The 22,485-nt window shown below is 51.8% G+C and overlaps 1 protein-coding gene and 1 pseudogene across 1 annotated transcript; both read left to right on the top strand.

The window, feature by feature from the left end:
• Positions 1-10,859: 10,859 nt before the first annotated feature.
• LOC110128942 (olfactory receptor 6B1-like) lies at positions 10,860-12,259 on the top strand (annotated as a pseudogene).
• A 6,396-nt stretch (positions 12,260-18,655) lies between these two features.
• Positions 18,656-22,179, top strand: SPRN (shadow of prion protein). The gene is made up of 2 exons (XM_070470545.1): positions 18,656-18,920; positions 19,673-22,179. The coding sequence occupies exon 2, from the start codon at positions 19,689-19,691 to the stop codon at positions 20,118-20,120; it is 432 nt and encodes a 143-aa protein (XP_070326646.1). The 5' UTR covers positions 18,656-18,920; positions 19,673-19,688; the 3' UTR covers positions 20,121-22,179.
• Positions 22,180-22,485: the final 306 nt, after the last annotated feature.

Raw genomic sequence — 22,485 nt, 5'->3', positions numbered from 1 at the left:
GTAATAATGCAGAAAAATGCTCCTGCAGAAACGTGTTTAAAAGAAGAGTGAAGACACTGACTTAGTGTTAGAATAGGGCTCATCCTGACCGCATTCCAGCTGTGTCGCTGATGTGATGGAAATCAGACACCACACGAGGCACCAGAAGACACGCGGGTCTTTCACGATGTCAGAACAGGGTCTGGGGTCTGGACCTCACCCAGTGGGGGCTGAGGGGGTGGTAATGGTTAGTAAAGAGCCGAGAGAGGAGGAGTTTGTGCAGACACTCTTCTTTGATGGGAGGAGGGATCTGCCAGTATGGTTGGAACCCTGGAGTGGGGGGCAGGGAGGGTCCTGGAGCAGGGAGCGGGGGGGAGGGGTGGTCTTCTCGAGTTCAGTTGGGAAGGGAGGTGGCAGCTCCTCTGGGCTGATGTAGCCCTTGGGGGCACCAGAACTCCCAAGAAGACACCCCAGGACATCCTGGGGATGTATCGGGGTCCATAGAGGAGCCTGGGAAGACCAGGAAGGGGCCCAAGGGCCTTGTCCCACTGTCTTGTCCCACTGCCAGAACCAAAAGCAGCACACAGCTGGCTCCCAAGAACAGCCCCCCCACATGTCCCTACCCCTCACTGCATCCTGAGTTGAGTAAGAAAAAATCGGATCATGCATAAGTTTCCTATGGCTGCTGCAAAAAACTACAAGTAGCGGTCTAGAGGTAGAGCAGTAGCAAAAAGCTGCCTGCCACAGCAGGAGATGCAAGAGACGCGGGTTCCATCCCTGGGTCGGGAAGATCCCTGCAGGAGGGCATGGCAACCCACTCCAGTATTCCTGCCTGGAGAGTCCCAGGGACAGAGGAGGCTGGTGGGTTACAGTCCACAGGGTCATAAAGAGTCAGACATAACTGAAGTGACTTAGCACATATATACACACAAGTGGCCTAGAACAACACAAATTTGTTATCTTATGCTCTATACCTTAGAAGTTCCAGGCAGGTCTCTCTGGGCCAAATTCCAGGGACCAGAATGTCTGGTTCCCTCTGGAGGCTCTGGGGGAGACCGCTTTCCTCACCTCTTCCCTGAAGGCCGCTGCATTCCTGGGCTTGTGGCCCCTCCTCCCTTTCCAAAGCCAGTCCCTCAGCATCTCTCTGACACTGTTCTAAAGTCATGTGTCCTCCAGCCCCCTCCTCCACCTTTAAGGACCCTGTGATGACACTGGGCTCCCTCAGGCTGTCCAGGGACTCCCAGCTCTAACTGCCCTGTCCAGGTGCTGCAGCACTCTCAGTTTCCAGGAGGACGATGTGGACGCTGTTGGGGAGGGGGTGCACTTCTGTGCTGATCACAGACAGGACATGGGCGGAACGCCCCGCGTGGCTGTCCTGTCCAGACAGTCTGCCTCCCAGGACAGTCTACTCTGCAGCTCAAAGTGATAGGAGGCCTCTCCTTATCTGACAGTCATCAGCAAAGTCAACGATTTGGAAATGTTTCCATCTGAATGCATTTTAAGGAACAGTTGGAAATAAAGGAGAGCCATGTTTTACTTGTGACAGGCAACTGTAATGAAACTCTTTATTTTTAAGCAGTCATCCAAAAAATAATTCTGCTTATAATTGCTATTACATGTTTCCATAATACTGTATGATCATTGGTTTTATTTTTCAAAGTTATACTTAAGTTTGTGCTTTTTAGGGAATTTTAACTGCACAGAAGTATATACAAAGTCTAAGTCCCACTGTACTCCCCAGAAGTCACTGCTTAGAATAGTCTCATGAGGAACTTGCCCAACATTTTCATGGGTGTGTTTTGTTTTATCACGATGTACTCACACCATCTAGGACACGTTTCCAGGCCCTGTTCATAACTTGCCTCTGTCTGCACTCCTGCCCAGGCAAGCGCCCTCCACCTGAATCCCATCAGCGGGTGTGTGGGCTGCTTCCAATTTGTCTGATTGCAAACATGAAGTCCTGTGTGTGTCTCCTTGTAAAGTCATGTAAGACATGGACTCCTGGGTCAAAAATAATGATGCCACCACCTGCCCTTTGAAAGATTCTGCAGAACAGCATTTCTTTCCAATGCTGACATCCTGATAAAGTTGCTGAATAAACCACATTTCAATCAAGCCTGCCTGTTCTGTCAGATTCGCTCTCCTTCTCTAAAAGGAATCACTGCTGAGTGTGCAGTATGACGGCAAAGCCAGACACAGCAGGAAGGGTGATGGGAGAGGCTGACAGTTAGCTGTGACGGCTGTGCCCACTCCCCAGAGATGCGGAACAGTAGATAAAACTGGAAAGTGGCTGTTAAAAAGCTGCCAGAAATAATGTCAGTGCCTAGTGAGTGTACTCACCAGACACATGAACTTTAGCTAGAACTTCCTCCATGGACATGGAAAGTCCCTGAATATGCCCTGAGGTAGGCAAAATGTGAAAACACACAATAGAAGTTTTAAACTCAAAGGTGCTGAAACCATATGTAGCTTGTGACAATATTGCTTTTAACTGTGGCTTTTAGGTTATTAATCATTGGGAATATTGATCACTAGAGTAATTGGTATGAATCTAGTGTGGGCAGATATCATCCACTTGAGTATGTTTGTGTATGTATGCGCTTCAGCTTTAGTTTTAGGGAAATTCATTTTAAGTGAAGTCATTTATGGTGCATTGGGGCAGACCTGCACATGTTGTGTAAGACGGTCCATCCATAACTGCGTCTGGTCCAGCCCGCCCCGACTGCAGGCGGTGTGCATGCATCATGACTGTCTCCACGTGGTACTGGAGTCAGCCGTGTGCGTGTCTGTGTGTGACAGTGCGTGTGCACACCTCGCAGCCTCAGTCGTCTGGGAACCTACCCTTCCCCTGGCTACTCAGGGCCCCGCCAGGAAAGCCCTCTAGTCGGCAGGGTGACACTGTCCATGGTGCTGGCGGCTCTGATGACCAGCGCCAACCGAGCACCTCCCAGCCACCTTCGAGGCCCCACGAGCCCCGCAGGTGCCAGGACGACAAGGCTTCCGTCTCGCCTCTGGGTACAGCTGGGCTCCTGTGGCTCAGCTCACACCTGGGAGCCCACACCACGGTTGTCCCACACCCGATTCCTCCTCGGTTTCTGAGCCTGGTTCTGACAGAGCCAAACTCTGGTCCAGCCCACCTTACTCTGCTGATCTTCTGCCTGAGAACGTCAAATAATTTGAACCTCACTCTATGACCTCCAGCTGCCTAAAGCCAGACATCTCCCTCAAAATGCCGTGTGGCTTAAGCAATGGCCAAGGGTGAGGAGGCCGGGTTTCTTCCAGGCTGGGGGGTCTGGGCCTCCCCTCCCTGAGCCAGCCTCTCCCCTGGGACTTCCAGGCAGGGGTGGGGAGGAAGGGACAGAGGGAGAAGGACAGGAGGGAGGCCCATTGCCTTTGTGGACAGCAGCGTATTAAAGACAAAATCTGGGGTCAGGCAGGCTCCAGCTGGTGAAGATGGAGCCTGGAAACCGCAAGTTTTACAAAGAAGTGAAAGACTCAAAACAGAAACCGATTAGAGCCGGTACTAAGTATACGCCTGGACATAAAGGGCATCCACACCTTAACTACCTATTCACAAGTATGACTTAAACACGGAACCTGGGAAACACAGTCAATCGTTCAGAGAATGCTACATAGAACAGAGGAGCTGCACAGATAATGGAGAACAGAAAGCACTCTTCAAATACTGGAAAACTGGTGTGGGATGACTGCCTACCTCAAACCATGCTCAACGATAAAGTCCAGGTATAAAGTTTTGTGAAAGATGGAAGTTTTGAAAATGAAAACACAGCATATCAGTTTATGGGACGTACAAGAAGCAGTGTGCCTAAAGGGAAATACGTAGGAGTAAACATCTACATTTTTAAAAGAAGAAAAATCTCTAACCAATAAAATTAAAGCAGTAAGGAACCAGAAAAAAAAGAGTAAACCTAACTCAAAGTCAGTGGAAAGGAGAAAATAATGAAACTCAAGCTGATAAGTGAAACAGAGAACAGAAAACAACAGAGAGAATCAATAAAACCAGAAGTCAGTTCTTCAAGAAGATCAACAAACCTTTAAACCTTTCCCTAAAGGGAAAACAGATGCAACCAACTCAATAAGAAATGAGAGTGGGGACATCACTATTGACCCCACAGAAATAAACAGGAAACAAGGGGGTGCTTTGAACAGTGCTGTGCCAGGGGATTAGAGGACCTAGAAGAGAGGGACAAATTCCTGGACACACAAATGCCAACATCAACTCAAAAAGAAATATAAAAAATAAACAGACCTACAACAGGTAAAGAAATGTAATCAGTAATTCAACTCCTCCTAACGGAGAAAAGCGCAGGACTAGACAGATGGCTTCACTAATTCTACCAGACAGCTAACAAATAACCAACACCAATCCTTCTCAAAATTCTCCAAAAATCAGAAAGAGGGACACTTCCTAATATGTTCTGTGAGGCCAGCATGACCATAAGGCAGTCAGACAAAAACACCACAAGAAAACTCCACACCAATACCTACAAATACAGATGCAAAATCCTCAACACAATACAAGAAAACCAAATCCAATGGCATGTTGAAAGGTTACACACTGTGACCAGCGGGATTTATCTCAGGAATGCAAGGGTGATTCAATATAAAAATCAATATTTATACCACATTAATAGAATGAAGGGGTAAGGACACATAACTCAATGCAGGAAAATACTTGACAAAATTCAACATCTTTTCATGATAAAAATACTCAGAAGACTAGGGATAGAAAGGAACTTCCTCAATATGATAAAGTATGAAAAACGCACAGTTGACGTCATCACTGATGGTGAAACACTGCTGGGGGCAGGACCACGTGAGACAGCAGCCTTCTCGATGCAGTTCAGCACCGTGCCGCAAGCTCCAGCCAGAGCAACGAGGCAAGTCAACAGAGAAAGGTGCCCGACCCGGGAGGGAGAACCAACAGTGCCCTTGTTTCCAGACAGCAAGACTCAATATTAGAAAACCCCAGAGTCTATACCCCAAAACTTACTGGAATTAATAACTAAATTCAGCAAAGTTTCGGAGTAAAAAAATCAACATACAGAATCAACTGTGTTCCTGAAATAGCAATGAACAATTCAAAGTGGAAATTAAGAAAACAATTCCATTTATAATAGCATCCAAAAGAATAAACTATCTAGAAATAAATTTAACCAAGGAGGGAAAGGCTTACTGAAGACTACATTGTGAAGAAATATTGTGGAAAAATTAACAAAAATCTAAATAAATGGAAAAACATCCCATGTTCATGGATTAAATGACTTAATATTGTTAACATGGCAACACTACATCAAATGATCTATAGACTCAGTGAAACACCTATCAAAATCTAATGGCCTTTCTCTCAAAATTGGAAAAACTGATTCTAAATTAATATGGAATAGCAATGGGCTCCAAAAGCCAAAACAATCTTGAAAAAGAACAAAATTATATGACTCACACTTCCTGATTTCAAAACTTACAAAGCTATTACCCAAAACTGTGGGATTCACATAAGGACAGACTATAGACCAACAGAATAGACTTGACAGTTGAGAAGTAAACCCACACACCTATGGTCAATTGACTTTTGACAAGGGTATCAAGACCACTTAATGAGAAAAGAGTAGCCTCTCAACAAATCTCCATCTGCAGAAGAACGCAGTCCAACCCCCACCTCTCACAAGATACAAAAATGAATTCAAAATGGATCAAGAATGAAAACAGGAGAGTTAAAACTATAAAACCCTCAAAATAAAACATGAGTAAATCTTTAGGACCTTGGATTTGGCAAACGATTCTTAGATAAAACACCAAAAGCAAGAACAAAAAAAGAAAAAAATAGATGAATTGGAAATAAAAATCAAGAACTCTGTGCATCAAAGAACACTATCAAGAAAGCGAAACATACAAAATGGGATAAATATTGCAAATCATATCCCTAATAAGGGTCTTGTATGTAAACTACATAAAAAGCTGATACAATTCAAAAACTAAAAGACAAACAATCCAATTGAAAATGAGCCAGGACTTGAATAGACATTTCTCCAAAGAAGATGTACAGATGGCCAATGTGGAAAGATGTTTTGTGTCATCAGTCACCAAGGAAATGCAAATCAAAACCACAATGAGATACCACTTCACACCCACTAGGGTGGCTATATATTTTTTAAAAACAGAAAATATCAAGTGTTGGTGAGAATGTAGAGAGTTGGAATGCTTGTACTTTTCCGATAAGAATATAAAATGGTGCAGCCTCTATGGAAAATAATTCCTCATTTCCTCAAAAAGTTAAACATAAAATTCTCACATGACCCAGCAATCGCAGTTATAGATATATATCCAAGAGAACTGAAAACTGTACTCAAGCAAGTATTTGTACACAAATGTCCATAGTAGCACTGCTCACAGTAGCCAAAAGGCACAAACCACCCTAAGAGATGGGCAGAGCACGAGAAGGTGGTACACACTTACAACAGCACACGATTCAGTCATGAAAAGGAGCGAAGCACTGATTCAGGCCGCAACACGGACGACCCTGGAGAGCATCAGGCTGAACGGAAGAATCCAGACACAAAATGCTACATGCCATATTTCAAGCAACAAATAGTCAGAATAGTATCAGATTATAAACCAAAATATGAAATAAATGCCCATGAGTCTATACTGATATAAATGAATGACTGGATAAAGAAAGAAATGAGTAGGAAAGACAAATTTTCCATGCAGAAGAACTGCAAGTAACTTAACTCTATATGTCTCTCAAGGAGGGAGAGTATGGCCCTTAATTGTGGGCTGATGTAATGACCTCCTTCCAGAGAGGACAGTGTGGATGAGGAGGGTGATGTGACAGGAGCGGACTCCTGGCCTCAGCCCCGTGGTCAAGGTCAGCAGCAGTGGCGGTCCTGCTGACGGTGTGGATCTAGACACACGTGATGAGAAGGCACTTTATCTCTGCAGTCTTCCTCCCAAATACCCATAACCTCAGTGTAATCGTGAGAAAAACATGAGACAAGCCCTAATTTGGGGACATCCTATCAAATAGATTGCCAAACTCCTCAAAGTTGTCCAAAAAAGGGGGACATCCTATCAAATAGATTGCCAAACTCCTCAAAGTTGTCCAAAAAGGGGGGACATCCTATCAAATAGATTGCCAAACTCCTCAAAGTTGTCCAAAAAAGTATGAGAAACCCACAGCCAAGTGGAACCTAAGGAAACATGACAACTAAATGTAATGTGATTCTGAATGGGACCCTGGTACAGAAAAAAAGACATTGGGTACAAACTAAGGAAATCCAAATAAAGTATGGACTTTGGTTGATAATAATGTATTATACTGGTTCATAAATTGTAACAAATGTACCCCCACACTAATACAAGATATTAGTATTAGGAGAAACTCTGTATGGAATGTATGGGAACTGTCTTACTATCTTTGCAACTTTTCTATAAATCTAAAACTGTTCTAAAATAATTTTGAAAAATTAAGGACTTCTGTTCATCAAAAGTCATCTTAAAAAAACTGAGAAAAGCTATAAACTGGAAAAAATATATTTGCAAAGCATTATAAAAATAATAACATACTGATGAAAGGAATCAAAGATGAACCAAAGAATAAAGAGATAGATCATGTTCATGGATTGGAAGACTCAATATTGTAAAGGTGTTAATTCTCCCCAAACTGATCTAGATTACATTCAATTCCAATAGAAATTACAACAGGATACTTCATAAAATCAACGAGCTGAATCTAAAATTTATGGAAAGGCTAAGGAACTAAAAGAGCCAAAACTATATTGAAAAACAAGAATAGTCAGAACATTCACACCAGCTGGTTTCAAACCTATAAAGCTGTTGTAATCAAGGCAGTGCAGAATCAGAGAGATGACAAACTTAGAGACAAACGGAACAGAACAGAACCCAGAAATAGACCTGTGAACACAGATAATTCACCAACACAAGCCCATATTCTCAAGCATAAAATGAATCTCACAGGGTTCAGATTTATGCCAAGTGTGCTCTCTGATTACAATGAAGTTAAAGTAAATCAATAACAAAAATATCTCCAGAAAATCTCCAAACATTTTAAAATTTTAAAACACTTCCAGATAACCATGGTCTACCCATATAATAGAACACACATTCTCAAAAACATGCTGACAGAAGTCAGACAAAGAGGGGATATTGGGTGGCTTCATTCTGTTACAGTCTAGAAAATAAGTAATCTGCGAAGGAAAGACTCAGAACAGTGTTGACTCGAAGTGGGGGGTGAAGGGTTGGCTGGGAAGGAGCATGCAGGGTGCTTCTACAGTGAAGGAAGTTTGTATCTTATGAGGTGCATGTTCACACATCTGTGCATTCATCAAAACTCATCAAACTTAGCATCTAAGGTCTGTGCACTTCACTGTGTAAATTACACCTCAATAAAGAAATTTAGAAGAGTGTATAAAGAACGCCTGCAAGTCAATAAGTAAAATGTGGAGGGAAATGGGCAAAAGACACACACACACACACTCATAGGCATCTCACAGAAGCAGAAACGCTCATTGATACTAACCATACCAAGAGCAGCAGAGAAAGACAATTCATAGTGCAACACTATTTTTACCCTCTCCACTGGCAGAGATTAGGAAATCCACCACACCATCTGTTGGAAAGAATGTAGTTCGATTGTAGGAGGGTAAGCCATACAGCCACTCTGAGGAGAGAACTTGGCATTTTCTTGTAAAGTTGCAAGTGAAGTTCACCCCCAGCGCTCCCATTCGTAGGTGTAGCTCCAAGAGAAATTCTGGTGCGTGGCGCTCAGGAGCTGTGCACAAAGGACAAAGCCACCAATTGTGATGCAGAGGCAGACGTGATAGAATATTATTGCTCAGGTGTCAGAATGAATGCAGAACAGCTACCAAGAAGAGAAAGAATCTTAGTACAAAAAAGCAAGACCCTAAAGACCATTACAGTATACTAACACATATATATGGAATTTAGAAAGATGGTAACGATAACCTTATATGCAAAAAAAGAAAAAGAGACTCAGATGTATAGAACAGACTTATGGACTCTGTGGGAGAAGGCGAGGGCGGGATGTTTCAAGAGAACAGCATCGAAACATGTATATCTAGGGTGAAACAGATCACCAGCCCAGGTTGGATGCATGAGACAAGTGCTCAGGCCTGGTGCACTGGGAAGACCCAGAGGGATGGGGTGGAGAGGGAGGTGGGAGGGGGGACCGGGATGGGGAATACATGTAAATCCATGGCTAATTCATTTCAATGTATGACAAAAACCACAAAAAAAAAAAAAAAAGCAAGACCCAGAAGACAGCATGTAGCATAATACCCTTTGTCATAACATTTGAATACAAGAAAAACTAAGCAATATCTATAATTAAAATGCTTTAGGCAGCAGGGGAATCCCATGAATGGTCCCTGGAGAGGGAGGGGGAAGCTGGGGTCACTTAGTAGCCACTGTCTAGGTCTCGAGTTGAGAGTAGGTTTACCATAGTTCCATTATTTTACAACTAAATGAATAAATAAATGCCGTGCATGGGAAGAAAATAAAATGAATGCTATTGTGTAGCATCCACTCCCCTTTGAACCTCAGCTGAGGGCCTTAAGGCTGAGAGCCGGCTCAGGATGGGCCTCACCAGGGCCAGGGCACCTGGAGGGCAGGCAGCAGGCCAGACTCTGCTTGTCCCGAGGGGAAGGCGGGAAGCCCCCACACCTTACCTCATATTCCCTTCTTACATTCCCTCTGGGGACCCTGCAGATTGCTTTGAGAGTCCCACAGGAGTGAGAATTCTCAATGAAAGTCCTCCAGAAAGCCAGGGGGTGGCAAGGCTACTAATGAGCACCATAAAAGCCACCTGGCCATGAGGCAGGGGGACCCAGGGAGACCCGGAGTGCTTCTCCAGGCCCTGGCTGGGGAACTGCAGAGACGTGGAGGAGGCTGGAGGTAATAGCCTGGTCTTGAGGCAAAGGGCCTGGGGGTGCTAGGCAGGCAGATTTTCTGAGTGCCCCCAACACACACCGCCAAGCTGCTCAGCCCAGATAGCAGGGCTCCTGGGGCCCCAGCCCTGATGCCCTGGGTCCAGGCTGGCACCAACCCAGGTTCTGCAGACCCTTTGCAGGCCCAGCCTCTTCTGCCACATCACTGATGGTCTCATGTCCCCAGAGACTGGGGCACAGCCCTCCACCTGCTCTGTTCCCCCCTGCACCCCCGCTAGCCCTGAGCCCTCCTGCAGCCCCCCCCCACAGGGCTCTGTGCAGCACAGGTAAACGTAGGAGGAACAGGCTGAGAGTTTCCCAAGAATTCCACCTGCCTGCAGGAATCCCCTCCACCTCCAGAGGGGTTCTCTGGTCCTGCCAGTGAGGCGAGGGACTAAGGAGGCGTGGAAGCCCCGGAGGCCGGGCCTGCTGCTGGGAACTGGCTCTGCCCCAGCCTGCCACCTCCGGCTGCCCACCTGTCCTTCAGACACCCAGCTCCTGTGTGTCCTGGCCCAAAAGTCCCAAACCACCCGCCCCCTTAAAGGCTCTGAGTGGACTGCTTCCACCATCTCCCAAAGGCCACTTTCAAGCTCAGAAAACACAGGATACAGACCTCAGGGTAGCTCAAGACAGGTCCACGTGGGGAAACCAAAAGTGGGGATGAACCTTCCCCGCAACCCCCAGCCCCAGGCCAACAAATCCGAGGCCCAGATTTCACTCACCCCTGGAGATCCAGCTAACCTTCTGATGGAAGTGGTGTCCTTCCTGAGGATGAGGGGCCCACATGGAGAAGGCCAGGGAAGTGCCTGGACACACAGCTAAGACAGCACACCAAGCATGCAGAACAGGCTTCTCCCCTGAGGTGTGCACACATGGACCTGTGTGTGAGTGTGCATGTACATGGGTGTGTGTGTCCCTGAACGTGTGCACAGGTCCATGCACCTAGGTGTGTGTGTGCGTGTGCATGCACCTGGCGGGGGGTGTGCAGGAGTGCACCTGGGTGTGTGCATGTGCCTGTGCCTGGGTGTGTGTGCACGGGCATGCACACTCCCGCATGTGGCTGTGTGTGCGGTGCTGGGGCAGGGAGCAGTGCACACCTGAGAGCTTCTATGTGAGAGTGGACGTGAGCGGTGTGCTTGTGCTCACTGGTGTGCAGGCAGGCCCCCCGCCAGGGCTTTGTTCAGGGCGAGGTGTGTGCTGGGTTAAGGATATGGGTGTCAGTGCTGCAGCAACTTTGAGAAGGGGTTATGGTCCTCCCACCCAGCTCTCAGGACCCAGTCTCCCGCCCAGCACACATCACACTTGCCTCTCTCCACTGTTCCAAGGAGCTCAGAAGTGACCCCCCTGCCAAGAGGGCTATGAGCAACTCCACGAAGACATCGGTGACAGAGTTCATCCTGCTGGGCTTCCCAGAGCTGTGCCACATGCAGGGGCTGCTGTTCGGGTCATTCCTCACCATCTACATGGTGACCACCCTGGAGAACCTGGTCATTGTGGCGACCATCAGAGCCAGCCGTCAACTGCACACGCCCATGTACTTCTTCCTGGCCAACCTGTCAGTGCTGGAGACCCTCTACACCTCAGTCACCATCCCCAAGCTGCTGGCTGGCCTCTTGGCCTCAGCAAGGACGATCTCCTTCTCAGGCTGCCTCACCCAACTCTTTGTCTTCCTCTCCCTTGGCTCCTCCGAGTGCTGCCTCCTGGCCACCATGGCCTATGACCGGTACCTGGCCATCTGTCGCCCCCTGCACTACCCAGCCATCATGGACTCGAGGCTCTGCCTGCGCCTGGCCCTCGGCGCCTGGCTGGGTGGCTTCCTGGCCTCCTGCGTGTCCACAGCTCTCATCTCCCGCCTCAGGTTCTGCGGCCCCAACGTCCTCAACCACTTTTTCTGTGACATCTCACCCCTGCTGCAGCTCTCCTGCTCTGACACCACCACCATCGAAGTGCTGGACTTCGTGGCAGCCCTAGCTGTGCTCGCCACCTCCCTGCTGGTGATCGTGATCTCCTACACCCACATCGTGGCCACGGTGCTGAGGATCCCAGGAAGGGCTGGCCGCCAGAAGGCCTTCTCCACCTGTGCTTCCCACCTGACCGTGGTGGCCCTCTTCTACAGCACCACCACCTTCATGTACGCCCGGCCTCAGGCCATCCGCTCCTTTGACCTCAACAAACTGGTGTCTGTAGTCTATTCCGTTGTGACCCCACTGCTCAACCCCATCATCTACTGCCTCCGGAACCGTGACATCCACGAGGCCCTGGGCAAACTCCACCGGGCTCCTGGCCTCTCCTAGCACCAGCAGCAGGAGAAGGAACTTCAAACCCTCCCCACCCTGTCATCTGCTCGCCGCCACCAGCCCACGCATCAGGTGGGCCCCGGCCCTCTCCCACAAGCACAGCCAGCGAGCTCCTCTCCTCCCCCCTCCCCCTGAGACACAGTAGCAGCCGCCAAACGCCAAAGGCGCCAGCTGCGGCTCTCAGGGAACTTCAGCACCAGAGTCGGGGACAGCTCCTCAGCCCAGGGTGAGCTGGGCTCGGCTCTCTGACGCATTTTAAAATTGCTCTCTGGTTCTCCTCGCAATTTCCCTCTTCTCCATCACATTCCCGGTCTTGTTTCTCTCCTTGCACGTGTACAGGTCCCTGCATTCTGTCCGTGACCTGCTTTCTACACTGGGCTGTCTTCTGTCTAGACTGCTTTGTCACCATGGTGTCCGCGAGCTTTTATCTGGCACGGTGAATCCCTCTTCTTTGAACTCCTTTTTCAAAATTTGTTTAAATTTGACTTTTATCCTTTTGTATGAGCCCCTGAGTTCCTTAGCTTGCTTGGGCTGCCATAACAAAGCACCACAGGGACGTCTCTGGCAGTCCAATGGTAGGCTCTGTGCTTCAATCCTTGGTTGGGGATCTAAGATTCCACAAGCTATAAGGCACAGGGAAAAAACTACCATGGACAGGCTGGCTTAGACACCAGAAATTCATTTTCTCACAATTCTGGAGCCTGGAATCTGAGATAAGGTGTCAGCAGGGTTGGTTTCCTCTGAGGCCCATGTCCATGGCTCATACCCAGCCATCCTCATGTTGTCATCCCCGGGTGCATGTCTGTGACCCAATCTCCTCTTATCTCCGCTTATAAAGACACAAGTTATGTTGGGTCAGGACCACCCTGATGACTTCATTTAACCTTTTCTCACCTTTATAAAGATCCATCTCCAAATATAATCACATTCTTAGGTGCTGGGGACAGGACTTCAAAATATGAACAGTGGGGCCACAGTTCAGTCAACAGTAGGTTCCTTTAAGAACAGCTAGATTCTTACTGGAATTGCACGGAGTTTAGGGGTGAGAGTGCAGGAGGCCTCTCTCTCTCCCTTGTTCATGCAGGTCTTCCTTTATGTTCCTTAATGATCTGCTTATTTTCGCCATAAAGATCCTTTGCGTTCTGGGAGGTTTTTTATAGAGTGCTTTGTTACTGTGGATGGCATTTTATTTTCTACTATTTCTTGTTTTGGTAGAGACTTTCTGTTTTATCTGCCATCAGACACTCATGCAGCTGCAGTCATAAAATATGAAGGTAGCAATCTCTTGAACCAACGGGGCTAAGGATCCTGGACCCAGAACGCCCCTCCCCACCTTCCACCTACCCTCTGGCCTGCGTGTCCAGCCTGCAGTCCTCAGAGGGCAGCAGCAGCTCCCAGCAGCTCCCAGCACCAAGGCCACAGTCCCGAGTGGGGGAAGGGGAGGGGAGACGCGCAGGCTCTGCTGGCCCCTCCTTGGGGAGCAGAGCCCCGCCCAGCACCCTCAGAGCACACTCTGGTTCCCCAGCTCTGCCCAGTAGAGGATTCCCCAGTTCAAGGCATTGGGGGTGAGCGGTCAACCGCAGAGTCCACAGCTTCTTCAGGGCACGGCTGTCTCCTGGGCTCAGGCCTGTGATCAACAGAAGTGGTGAAGGTAGGAAGCGTTCCTTGCTCATATTTTTTGACAAAACATATTTAAAGGCTCTCCACTAAATATGAAATCTGCTGAGGGTTTATCTGAAATACAGCTTTAATCAAGTTTAAAAAGTCATTTCTATGGCTAGCTTTCTTGGCCTTTTTCCCCACAAATGAATGTTGATGGAAATCAAATCAAATCACATAACAACATGCAAGTGTATCAAATCAACATGTTGGACATCTTAAATTTACAAAATGTTACATGTCAGTTCCACTCAGTTCAATCACTCAGTCATGTCTGACTCTTTACGACCCCATGAACCGCAGCACGCCAGGCTTCCCTGTCCATCACCAACTTCCGGAGTCCACCCAAACCCATGTCCACTGAGTCAGTGATGCCACCCAACCATCTCATCCTCTGTTGTCCCCTTCTCCTCCTGCCCTCAATCTTTCCCAGCATCAGGGTCTTTTCAAATAAATCAACTCTTCACACCAGGTGACCAAAGTACTGGAGTTTCAGCTTCAACATCAGTCCTTCCAATGAACACCCAGGACTGATCTCCTTTAGGATGGACTGGTTGGATCTCCTTGCAGTCCAAGGGACTCTCAAGAGTCTTCTCCAACACCACAGTTCAAAAGCATCAATTCTTCTGCTCTCAGCTTTCTTTATAGTCCAACTCTCACATCCATACATGACCACTGGAAAAACCATAGCCTTGACTAGACGGACCTTTGGTGGCAAAGTAATGTCTCTGCTTTTTAATATGCTGTCTAAGTTGGTCATAACTTTCCTTCCGAAGAGTGTCTTTTAATTTCATGGCTGCAATCACCATCTGCAGTGATTTTGGAGCCCAAAAAAATTAAGTCAGCCACTGTTTCCACTGTTTCCCCCCCCCCCCACCCCCATCTATTTCCCATGAAGTGATGGGACCAAATGCCCTGATCTTAGTTTCCTGAATGTTGAGCTTTAAGCCAATTTTTTCACTCTCCTCTTTCATCAAGAGGCTCTTTAGTTCTTCACTTTTTTATGTGTCAAATATATTTCAATTTTTTAAAAAGACATTTAAAAATTAAGAAAATGCTCTTTTTTGCTCAAGCCTTTGGCACATTTTCATCCTGCTGGGAAGCTCCGAGCCACTGATGAGACCAGAAGGGGCCTGATAAGCAGGACCAGAAAACGCAGGGCGCAGCAGGGGCCGCCCTCACCGAGCTCCTGCTCAAGGGAGCTGCGCTCCAGAAAGCAGGGGCTGAAGTCAAACAGCCAGATTCTGCATTCAGGATGCGTGTCAGGGTTCAGTTAGCAAAGAATCGCAAAAGAACTCAGCTTTTATACTTAATGGTGGTTGTTTGATTTTATTGAGGAAAACGATGAGGGGATGGTTGCTAGATTTCGCCACAAAGGTCATGCTGTTGGTGACATTACTGGAGTCGGCTTGAAGGTCATCAAATAGCCAACATCTCTGTTTTGGCCTTAACTCAACATTCACAGGAGAAGGCGATGGCACCCCACTCCAGTCCTCTTGCCTGGACAATCCCATGGATGGAGGAGCCTGGTGGGCTGCAGTCCATGGGGTCGCTAAGAGTCGGACACAACTGAGCGACTTCACTTTCACTTTTCACTTTAATGCATTGGAGAAGGAAACGGCAACCTACTCCAGAGTTCTTGCCTGGAGAATCCTAGGGACGGCGGACCTGGTGGGCTGCCGTCTATGGGGTCACACAGTCGAACACGACAGAAGCAACTTAGCAGCAGCAGCAACATTCAAAAAACTAAGATCATGGCATCCGGTTCCATCACTTCATGGCAAATAGATGGGGAAACAATGGAAATATTTAGGGACTTTATTTTCTTGGGCTCCAAAATCACTGCAAACAGTGAGTGCAGCCATAAAATTAAAAGATGCCTGCTTCTTGGAAGAAAAGCTATGACAAATCTAGACAGCATATTTTTTTTTCCATGTCTTCAAATAAGGTTTTTTTTCATTTATTTTTATTAGTTGGAGGCTAATTACTTCACAACATTGCAGTGGGTTTTGTCATACATTGACATGAATCAGCCATGGAGTTCCATGTATTCCCCATCCCAATTAGACAGCATATTAAAAAGCAGAAACGTTATTTTGCTGACAAAGGTGCATATAGTCAAAGCTGTTTTTTCCAGTAGTCATGTATGGATGTAAGAGTTGGACTGTAAAGGAAGCTGAGTGCTGAAGAATTGATGCTTTTGAACTGTGGTGTTGGAGAAGACTCCTGAGAGTCCCTTGGACTGCAAAGAGATCAAACCAGTCAATCCTAAAAAAAATCAATCCTGAATATTCATTAGAAGGACTGATGCTGAAGCTCCAATACTTAGGCCACCTGATGCAAAGAACTGACTCACTGGAAAAGACCCTAATGCTGGGAAAGACTGAAGGCAGGAGGAGAAGGGGGCGACCGAGGATGAGATGGTTGAATGGCATCACTGACTCAATGGACATGAGTCTGAACAAGTTCTGGGAGATGATGAAGGACAGGGAGGCCTGGCGTGCTGCAGTCCATGGCGTGGCAGTCACACACGACTGAGCGACTGAACATCAAAAACAAAGGGAAGAAGAAAGGACCAGGATCCTGTGTTGATAGTGAAGGCATGATAGTAATACATTTTCATAGTCAAAAAACCCAAAAAACCAAACATAAGAGAAGTGAAATGTGCTGTCTTCTTTTTCTAAGAAAATCATGAGTGCTTTTCTCCCTTTGTGCAGCAATAGGTAAAGTGTGTCCACAGACAAAACCGCCTGGACCTGAGCAGTAGTGACCTGCTTTTAATGTACTGTTGGGCTCAGTGGCTAATATTTGTTTTTATGTTTTGGTTTTTTGGCCATGAGGCATGTGGGATCCCAGGTCCCAAAATAAGGGTCGAAACTTCACCCCTGCAGTGAAACGCAGTCTTCCCACCAGGGAAGTCCCAGTGGCTAGTATTTTATTTGAATTTTTCATGTTAATATTTAAACATAAAACAGTCTAAATTTTTTCCTGTGCTTCCCTCACATCTCTTAACAGAAAAAGCTTAGGGCCTTGTGAAAGGGTTCATTAGCCTCATTCCACGGCTCCTCTTACAGAGTGCCCTTGACTCTCCTCCGAAGCAGGAGTCCATGAGACTCAGAGTCCAAAACTATGCCCTTTCTCTTATATCTGCGTCTTGTTGCTGTTCATCCAAAAAAAATGTCCTTCACTTTGTAATTCAGTTCTCCTGTTGGCTTTTTACAACCTTGTTTTCTTACTTAGTCTTTCTTAGTCTCGACTTTTGTCACAGCATCCTGTTCTTATACAAACACAGTATCTCCCCGTCTTTCTGAGCCTATGGATTATTTTTGCTTTTTTAGCATTTTCTCTAATTCCTCAAACTTCTTGAGCCTTTCCCCCCTTTCCTCTGCTGTGGTCTTTATTGTGTTGCAGACTTTCCTCAAATGTCTGATAAACGCCGGCTGCCATCTAGGCTTTCACACGACAGCTGTCTGGGAGGTGCCGGGCAGGACCCCTGAGCACGAGGGGGCAGGGATGTCCCTGCGCTGGGGGCCCTCTGAGCGCAGGTGGCAGAGAAGGTGCCCGGTGTCAGCCGCGGCACTGGCCGACGCGGGAGGCCGAGGGTCACGGGCCCCTCACTGCCTCCAGGCCCACTGGCTCGCTGCGCTCCGGGCTCCGTGCAGTGGAGCCATGTGAGCAACTGCTCCAGACTGGCGGTGCCCCAGGAGAGGGGCCAGGCCCGGGCCTGCCCTGGGAAGCAGGTCCCTGCGGCCAGGAAGGCGTGTTTTGCTCCCAGGGCCAGGAGGGGGCAGTCACAGTCAGACCCCAGGGGCGAAAATAAGACAAGGTGGGCTTCCAGGGGACACGCCGGAGCGGGGGAAGGGCGCTGAGAGGCCACAGCAGTGTCCGTCCCCACAGGCCCCACGCGGCATCCTGATCTCGTCGGAGAAGTGCCCTTGTTTCCTGGAGGTGAGCAACTCACAGCGGCTGTTCTGTGCGTGGGACCCGGGAGTCCACCAGAGGATGCGAGCTGTGGACGAGCCCCGCCCCTCCCACCGCATAGCCACAGCAGCCCGAGGCCTGGGGCCAGCAGGCAGCTCTCAGCCGCGGCCCTTCTGGCCCAGGTGGCATTTGAAACCAACAGGACCTGAGCCTGCCCAGGACAGCGTGGGACGCAGCTGAGCCTTCAAGGACCACGAGGATCTGATGGAATGTAGAGAGATGGTGTCACAGAGGCACTCTGCATCCCGGGGGGGGGGGGGGGGGGGGGGGGGGGGGGTGGGCTGTGTGAGAGGGCGGGTGTCCCCAGGGGGAGCGGCTCCGGGGGGCGGAGGCCTAGAGTCTGGGGTTGGGAGCCGGCGGGGAGGAGACTCAAGAACAGACAAACTTTGGGAAGCAAGATGGAGCCAGGCCCAGGGGTCCAATCTGACGGGACCTGGAGGCCCGCTAGCTGGAGCAGTCGGGTTACAGGTGGTGGGGCCGCCTGCAGGGCCCTGGAGGAACCTGAGCAGTAGCCCCTGGAGGCGGGAAGAGGGGTCCCGGCGCCCCTTTCCCAGGCCTGGAAGGGGGCCTGCTAGGGCCGGTGCTGCTCAGGGTCTGGGACGCCCTGGAGCCCTGGCGAGGGAGCCCGTCTGGAGAGGGTGTGGGGGAGAGGGGGCTTGGAGTGGCGGGGGACGGAGTGTGCGAAGTTGGGGGGAGGACGGATGTGGTGGAGCTGGGGGAGCGAGGTGCTGAAGACAGCGGGGCTGACTGGTATCGGGGGACCAGTCAGGATGAGGGTGCGCAAGGGATGGAGGACCGGGCAGCGAGTGAGGGGGTGCTGGGCAGAGGGGGGGCTGCGCCTGCGAAGGCCCGCCCCTATCCCCTCCCGCCCTTCCCGGGGATGAGCCTCCGCGTCTGCCCGCCCCACGCCAAGGGCGGAGCCCGCACGCACATCCCCAATCCGCTCGCGGCGCCCGCCGGGTCTCCGCCACAGCCCCCATCCGCTTGGGCCGCAGGTTCTGCCCGAGGCCCGCGGCTGGTAAGGCCGGGGTCGGGGGGCGGGGGGGGGGGGTTGGGAGGCCAGGAGGCGGGTGGAGCCGCCGCCCAGGGGTCGCCTCTGGTCCCCCGCCCAGCTGCGAGCCAGGCGGTAGCGGGAGGGGTGAGCGCGAGGCAGAGCGGGCGGGAGGGGGCGCCAGACTGGACCCCGCCCGCGGGGTGGGGCTCGCACCCCGTCTCCGGCCCGGAGCCCCGGGAGGGGCCTGGGAGAGCCGACCGAGGCTCCCTGCCGGCCCCTCTCCAGACCCTCACCTGCTTCCTTCGGGCCTCGGACCTGGAAACGCAGCCTCACCCCAGTGGCCGATGGGCCTGCCAGCCCTGGAGGCCCGAGGTGGTCCTTCCGGAGCGGCCCACACATGGAACCCCCTCCCCAGGCCTGAGCGCCCTCAACGGCAGGGGGCTCGCAAGCCCCATTCTCTGCCCCGACTCCACGCCCCAGACAGAATAACCCCGCTGCAGAACCCTCACCCCCAACCGCCCCTTCCCGGCTATTGAACAAGACCCCCATCCCCGCCCCAGGCCCCAGGCCCTCATCCTCAGGCAGGCCTCCCCCCAACCCACTTCCCACTCCTCCAGCAGTCAAGGCCCCCAGGTGCCACCCAATGCCGAGCCCGGCCCTGACCACAGAGCCCCCTGTGCCCAGGCCCCGAACGCCACCCCACCTCCCCAAGTCCGTCCCCAGGTCCTGAGCGCCCCGCCCTCACAGAAGCTGAGGTCCCCTCCTCCGTCCTGCAGGTTCTGCGCCAGGAACATGAACTGGGCGGCCACCGTGTGCTGGGCTCTGCTGCTAGCGGCCACCTTCCTCTGCGACGGCAGTGCAGCCAAGGGTGGCCGCGGTGGGGCCCGTGGCAGCGCCCGGGGTGGGCGCGGGGCCTCGAGGGTGCGTGTGAGGCCAGCGCCCCGCTACGCGGGCTCCTCGATGCGCGTGGCCGCGGGGGCGGCGGCGGGGGCGGCGGCGGGGGCGGCCGCAGGCCTGGCAGCGGGCTCGAGCTGGAGGAGGGCCACGGGGCCGGCGGAGCTCGGCCCAGAGGATGCGGAGGACGGGGCACCTGGTGGCAACGGGACGGAGCGAAACGTCTACAGCTACTGGGCGTGGACCTCGGGCGTGGGGCCCACAGGCCACAGGCACCTCTGCCCGCTGCTGGGCGGAACCCTGGGTGCCCTGCGGCTGCTGCAGCCCTAGGCTGGGCTGGGCGCTTCCGGCCAGAGCTGCCCCCAGCCTGTGCCCTCTTCCCAGGCCCCGCAGCCACCTTAGAGGCTACCCAGCCCTGATCGCCCCTTCCCTCCCCTGCCCACAGCCAGGAACCTAGAGCAGCAGTGTCTGCCCAGAGCTGTGACACCTCCTGCCCGATCCCCTCCCCACCTCACACCCTCCCAGGGGGCCGGCGCCCAGCAGCTCCAGCATACCCTGCCTCCCGGTTGGGGTTAGAGTCCCCCCTGAGCCAGGACGGGAGGTGTCCTGCTTTTCCCGCACTGGTCCACGCTGGCCGGCGCCCACCACTCCACAGGCTGTTCAGGTCACCCCAGCTCCTCTGAGCCCACCCTGGACACTTGAGAGCTGTGGGCGGTGCTGACCACTGGGCAGGGAGGCGGGCCCTCAGGCTGGGCTGGTTCTGCCACAGCCGAGGACATGGTGCCCCCCGTCCCCCCACAGAGGCAGCCCCAGGGACTGAAGGACTTGAGGAAAAGCGCTGGGCACACATCCAGAAAGAAGAGAGGTATGTCTGTGGATCTGTGAGCCCAGCATGGCCCATTCTCTGGACATTCCCAGAACACCTTCACCCAGAGCCTTGCCCTGCCTGTGGCCCCTGGGTCACATTCTTCTCTGGGCAGACACTGCAAGACCCACTGCTGGGGGAACCAGGGGAACATGGCCCACAGCGGCCTCTGAAGATGCAAGGTTTACCTCTGGCTCCCGACGCCCAGGGTGAGGCAGTCGTGCCTCTCAGGTGCCTTTCCCTCCAGCTGCTGACCTGCTCCACAGGCGTGGGCCCAGCTTGGGCCCAGGCTCGCCCGCACGTCCCCTGGCTAGAGGAGCCCCCAGGCCTCGCAGGACGGCTCCAGCCCGGCTCCTGGTTGGTCGGGCACTGCTGCGGGTGTGCCGGGGCCTCGCGCGCCACAGACCTGCCTCCAGAATCTGCCCTCGCCTGCCCCGCGCCGCGAGCCTGTGCTCAGCTGACGGATGCGTGTCCAGACCAGCATCTCCGGGAACCCTGCCGTCTCTGCCTTCCCAGCTGGCCCTCAGCTCTGGTTGCAGTCAGGGTCTCAAATTATCCACGGGGCCTGGACCAAGCATTTCTCTCCAAAGACCCAGGTGCCAAGCTACAGGACACAGCTCCCTGGAGCCTCCTGTGTCCACACTGCCAGCATTCTTGGGTGCGGCGCCCAGATGCCCTCATCCTCACAGACTGAGCTTCGGGCTCCGCAAGACCAGCGGGGGGTGGCTGAGCCCAAGCCAGGGCCGCAGAGGCAATGTCTGAGAGTCTTAAACAGGAGGGCCCATCAGGGCGCTCCTTGGTGACTCAGTTCTCCCCGACGGGCCGGGCTGAGCTGTGCTCAGCCTCAGGCGCCCAGGACACAGACTCCGGCTGGTCCAGACCCTCTCTGCCTCTGCAGCGTGCACCGCCAGCACAGTGGACATGCTGGGAATACCACTCGTGTCAAATGGTCCCACTCCACAGTTCAACTTCAGGAGGGCTTGGCATGTGCAGCCACACATCCCTGAACGCTTCCCACCCCACGGGGCAGGGTTCCAGCAGGAAGCAGGCGGCGCTCAGGGTAGACAGCCTCAGGAGAACTGGTGAGTGTGCTGGGCGGGGGGGGCAGCAGGGCCTAGAGGGCTGAGGGGTGTCGTGGCGGAGGCTCCGGGAAGGTCGCACCACCACTGGACACAGAAGAGCTGGAGCTGTGACCAGATGCACGCCCACGCTCAGCACCCTTCCCTCCCCGCCCTCTTCCAGAAGTGCAGGCTGTGGTGGTGACCTTCCTGCCCCTCAGGCGTGAGCACAGATACACCGGGCGCCATCTCATTAGCTGGAAGGTGCTCAGAGGTGGCAGGAAGGCTTGAGGTCTCCACTGACTGCCCTGGTTTGTGCACAAGCCGGGCTGTGAGCAGATTGGCCCTGGGCACCAAGGGGATGGAGCTGCTGGATTCTGCCAAGGCTTCTCGGGAGTGTGTGTGTGTGTGTGTGTGTGTGTATGCGCGCACGCTTCAGTGGTGAAATAAACTCTGCTGCCAACCAGACCATCCTTATTGCAGGGCCAGGACACTCAGGAAGCTGACGCATGAGCCCCTGGGCGCTGAGAAGTTCGTGTTGTTTTTCTTGGCAAGGGGCCCGCAGGTCTGCACAGTAAGAGGGCCGACCCCGCAGCCTCCTGTGTCCACGCTGCCGGCATTCTTGGGTGCGGCGCCCAGATGCCCTCATCCTCACAGACAGAGCTCCAGGCTCCGCAAGACCAGTGAGGGGTGGCGGAGCCTGAGCCAGGGCCCCAGAGGCAATGTGACGGTTTGAAAGTCTTAAACAGGAAGGCCCAACAGGGCAGCTCCT

The sequence above is a fragment of the Odocoileus virginianus genome, chromosome 7 (assembly GCF_023699985.2).
Source record: "Odocoileus virginianus isolate 20LAN1187 ecotype Illinois chromosome 7, Ovbor_1.2, whole genome shotgun sequence".
NCBI classification, from domain to species: Eukaryota; Metazoa; Chordata; class Mammalia; order Artiodactyla; family Cervidae; genus Odocoileus; species Odocoileus virginianus.
Note: the sequence above shows the minus strand (reverse complement) of the source record. Positions and strands in the feature narration are given on the sequence as shown.

Bases quoted from the DNA above. Each gene is read 5' to 3' on its own strand.
- SPRN (XM_070470545.1), top strand. From the start codon at position 19,689: ATGAACTGGGCGGCCACCGTGTGCTGGGCTCTGCTGCTAGCGGCCACC.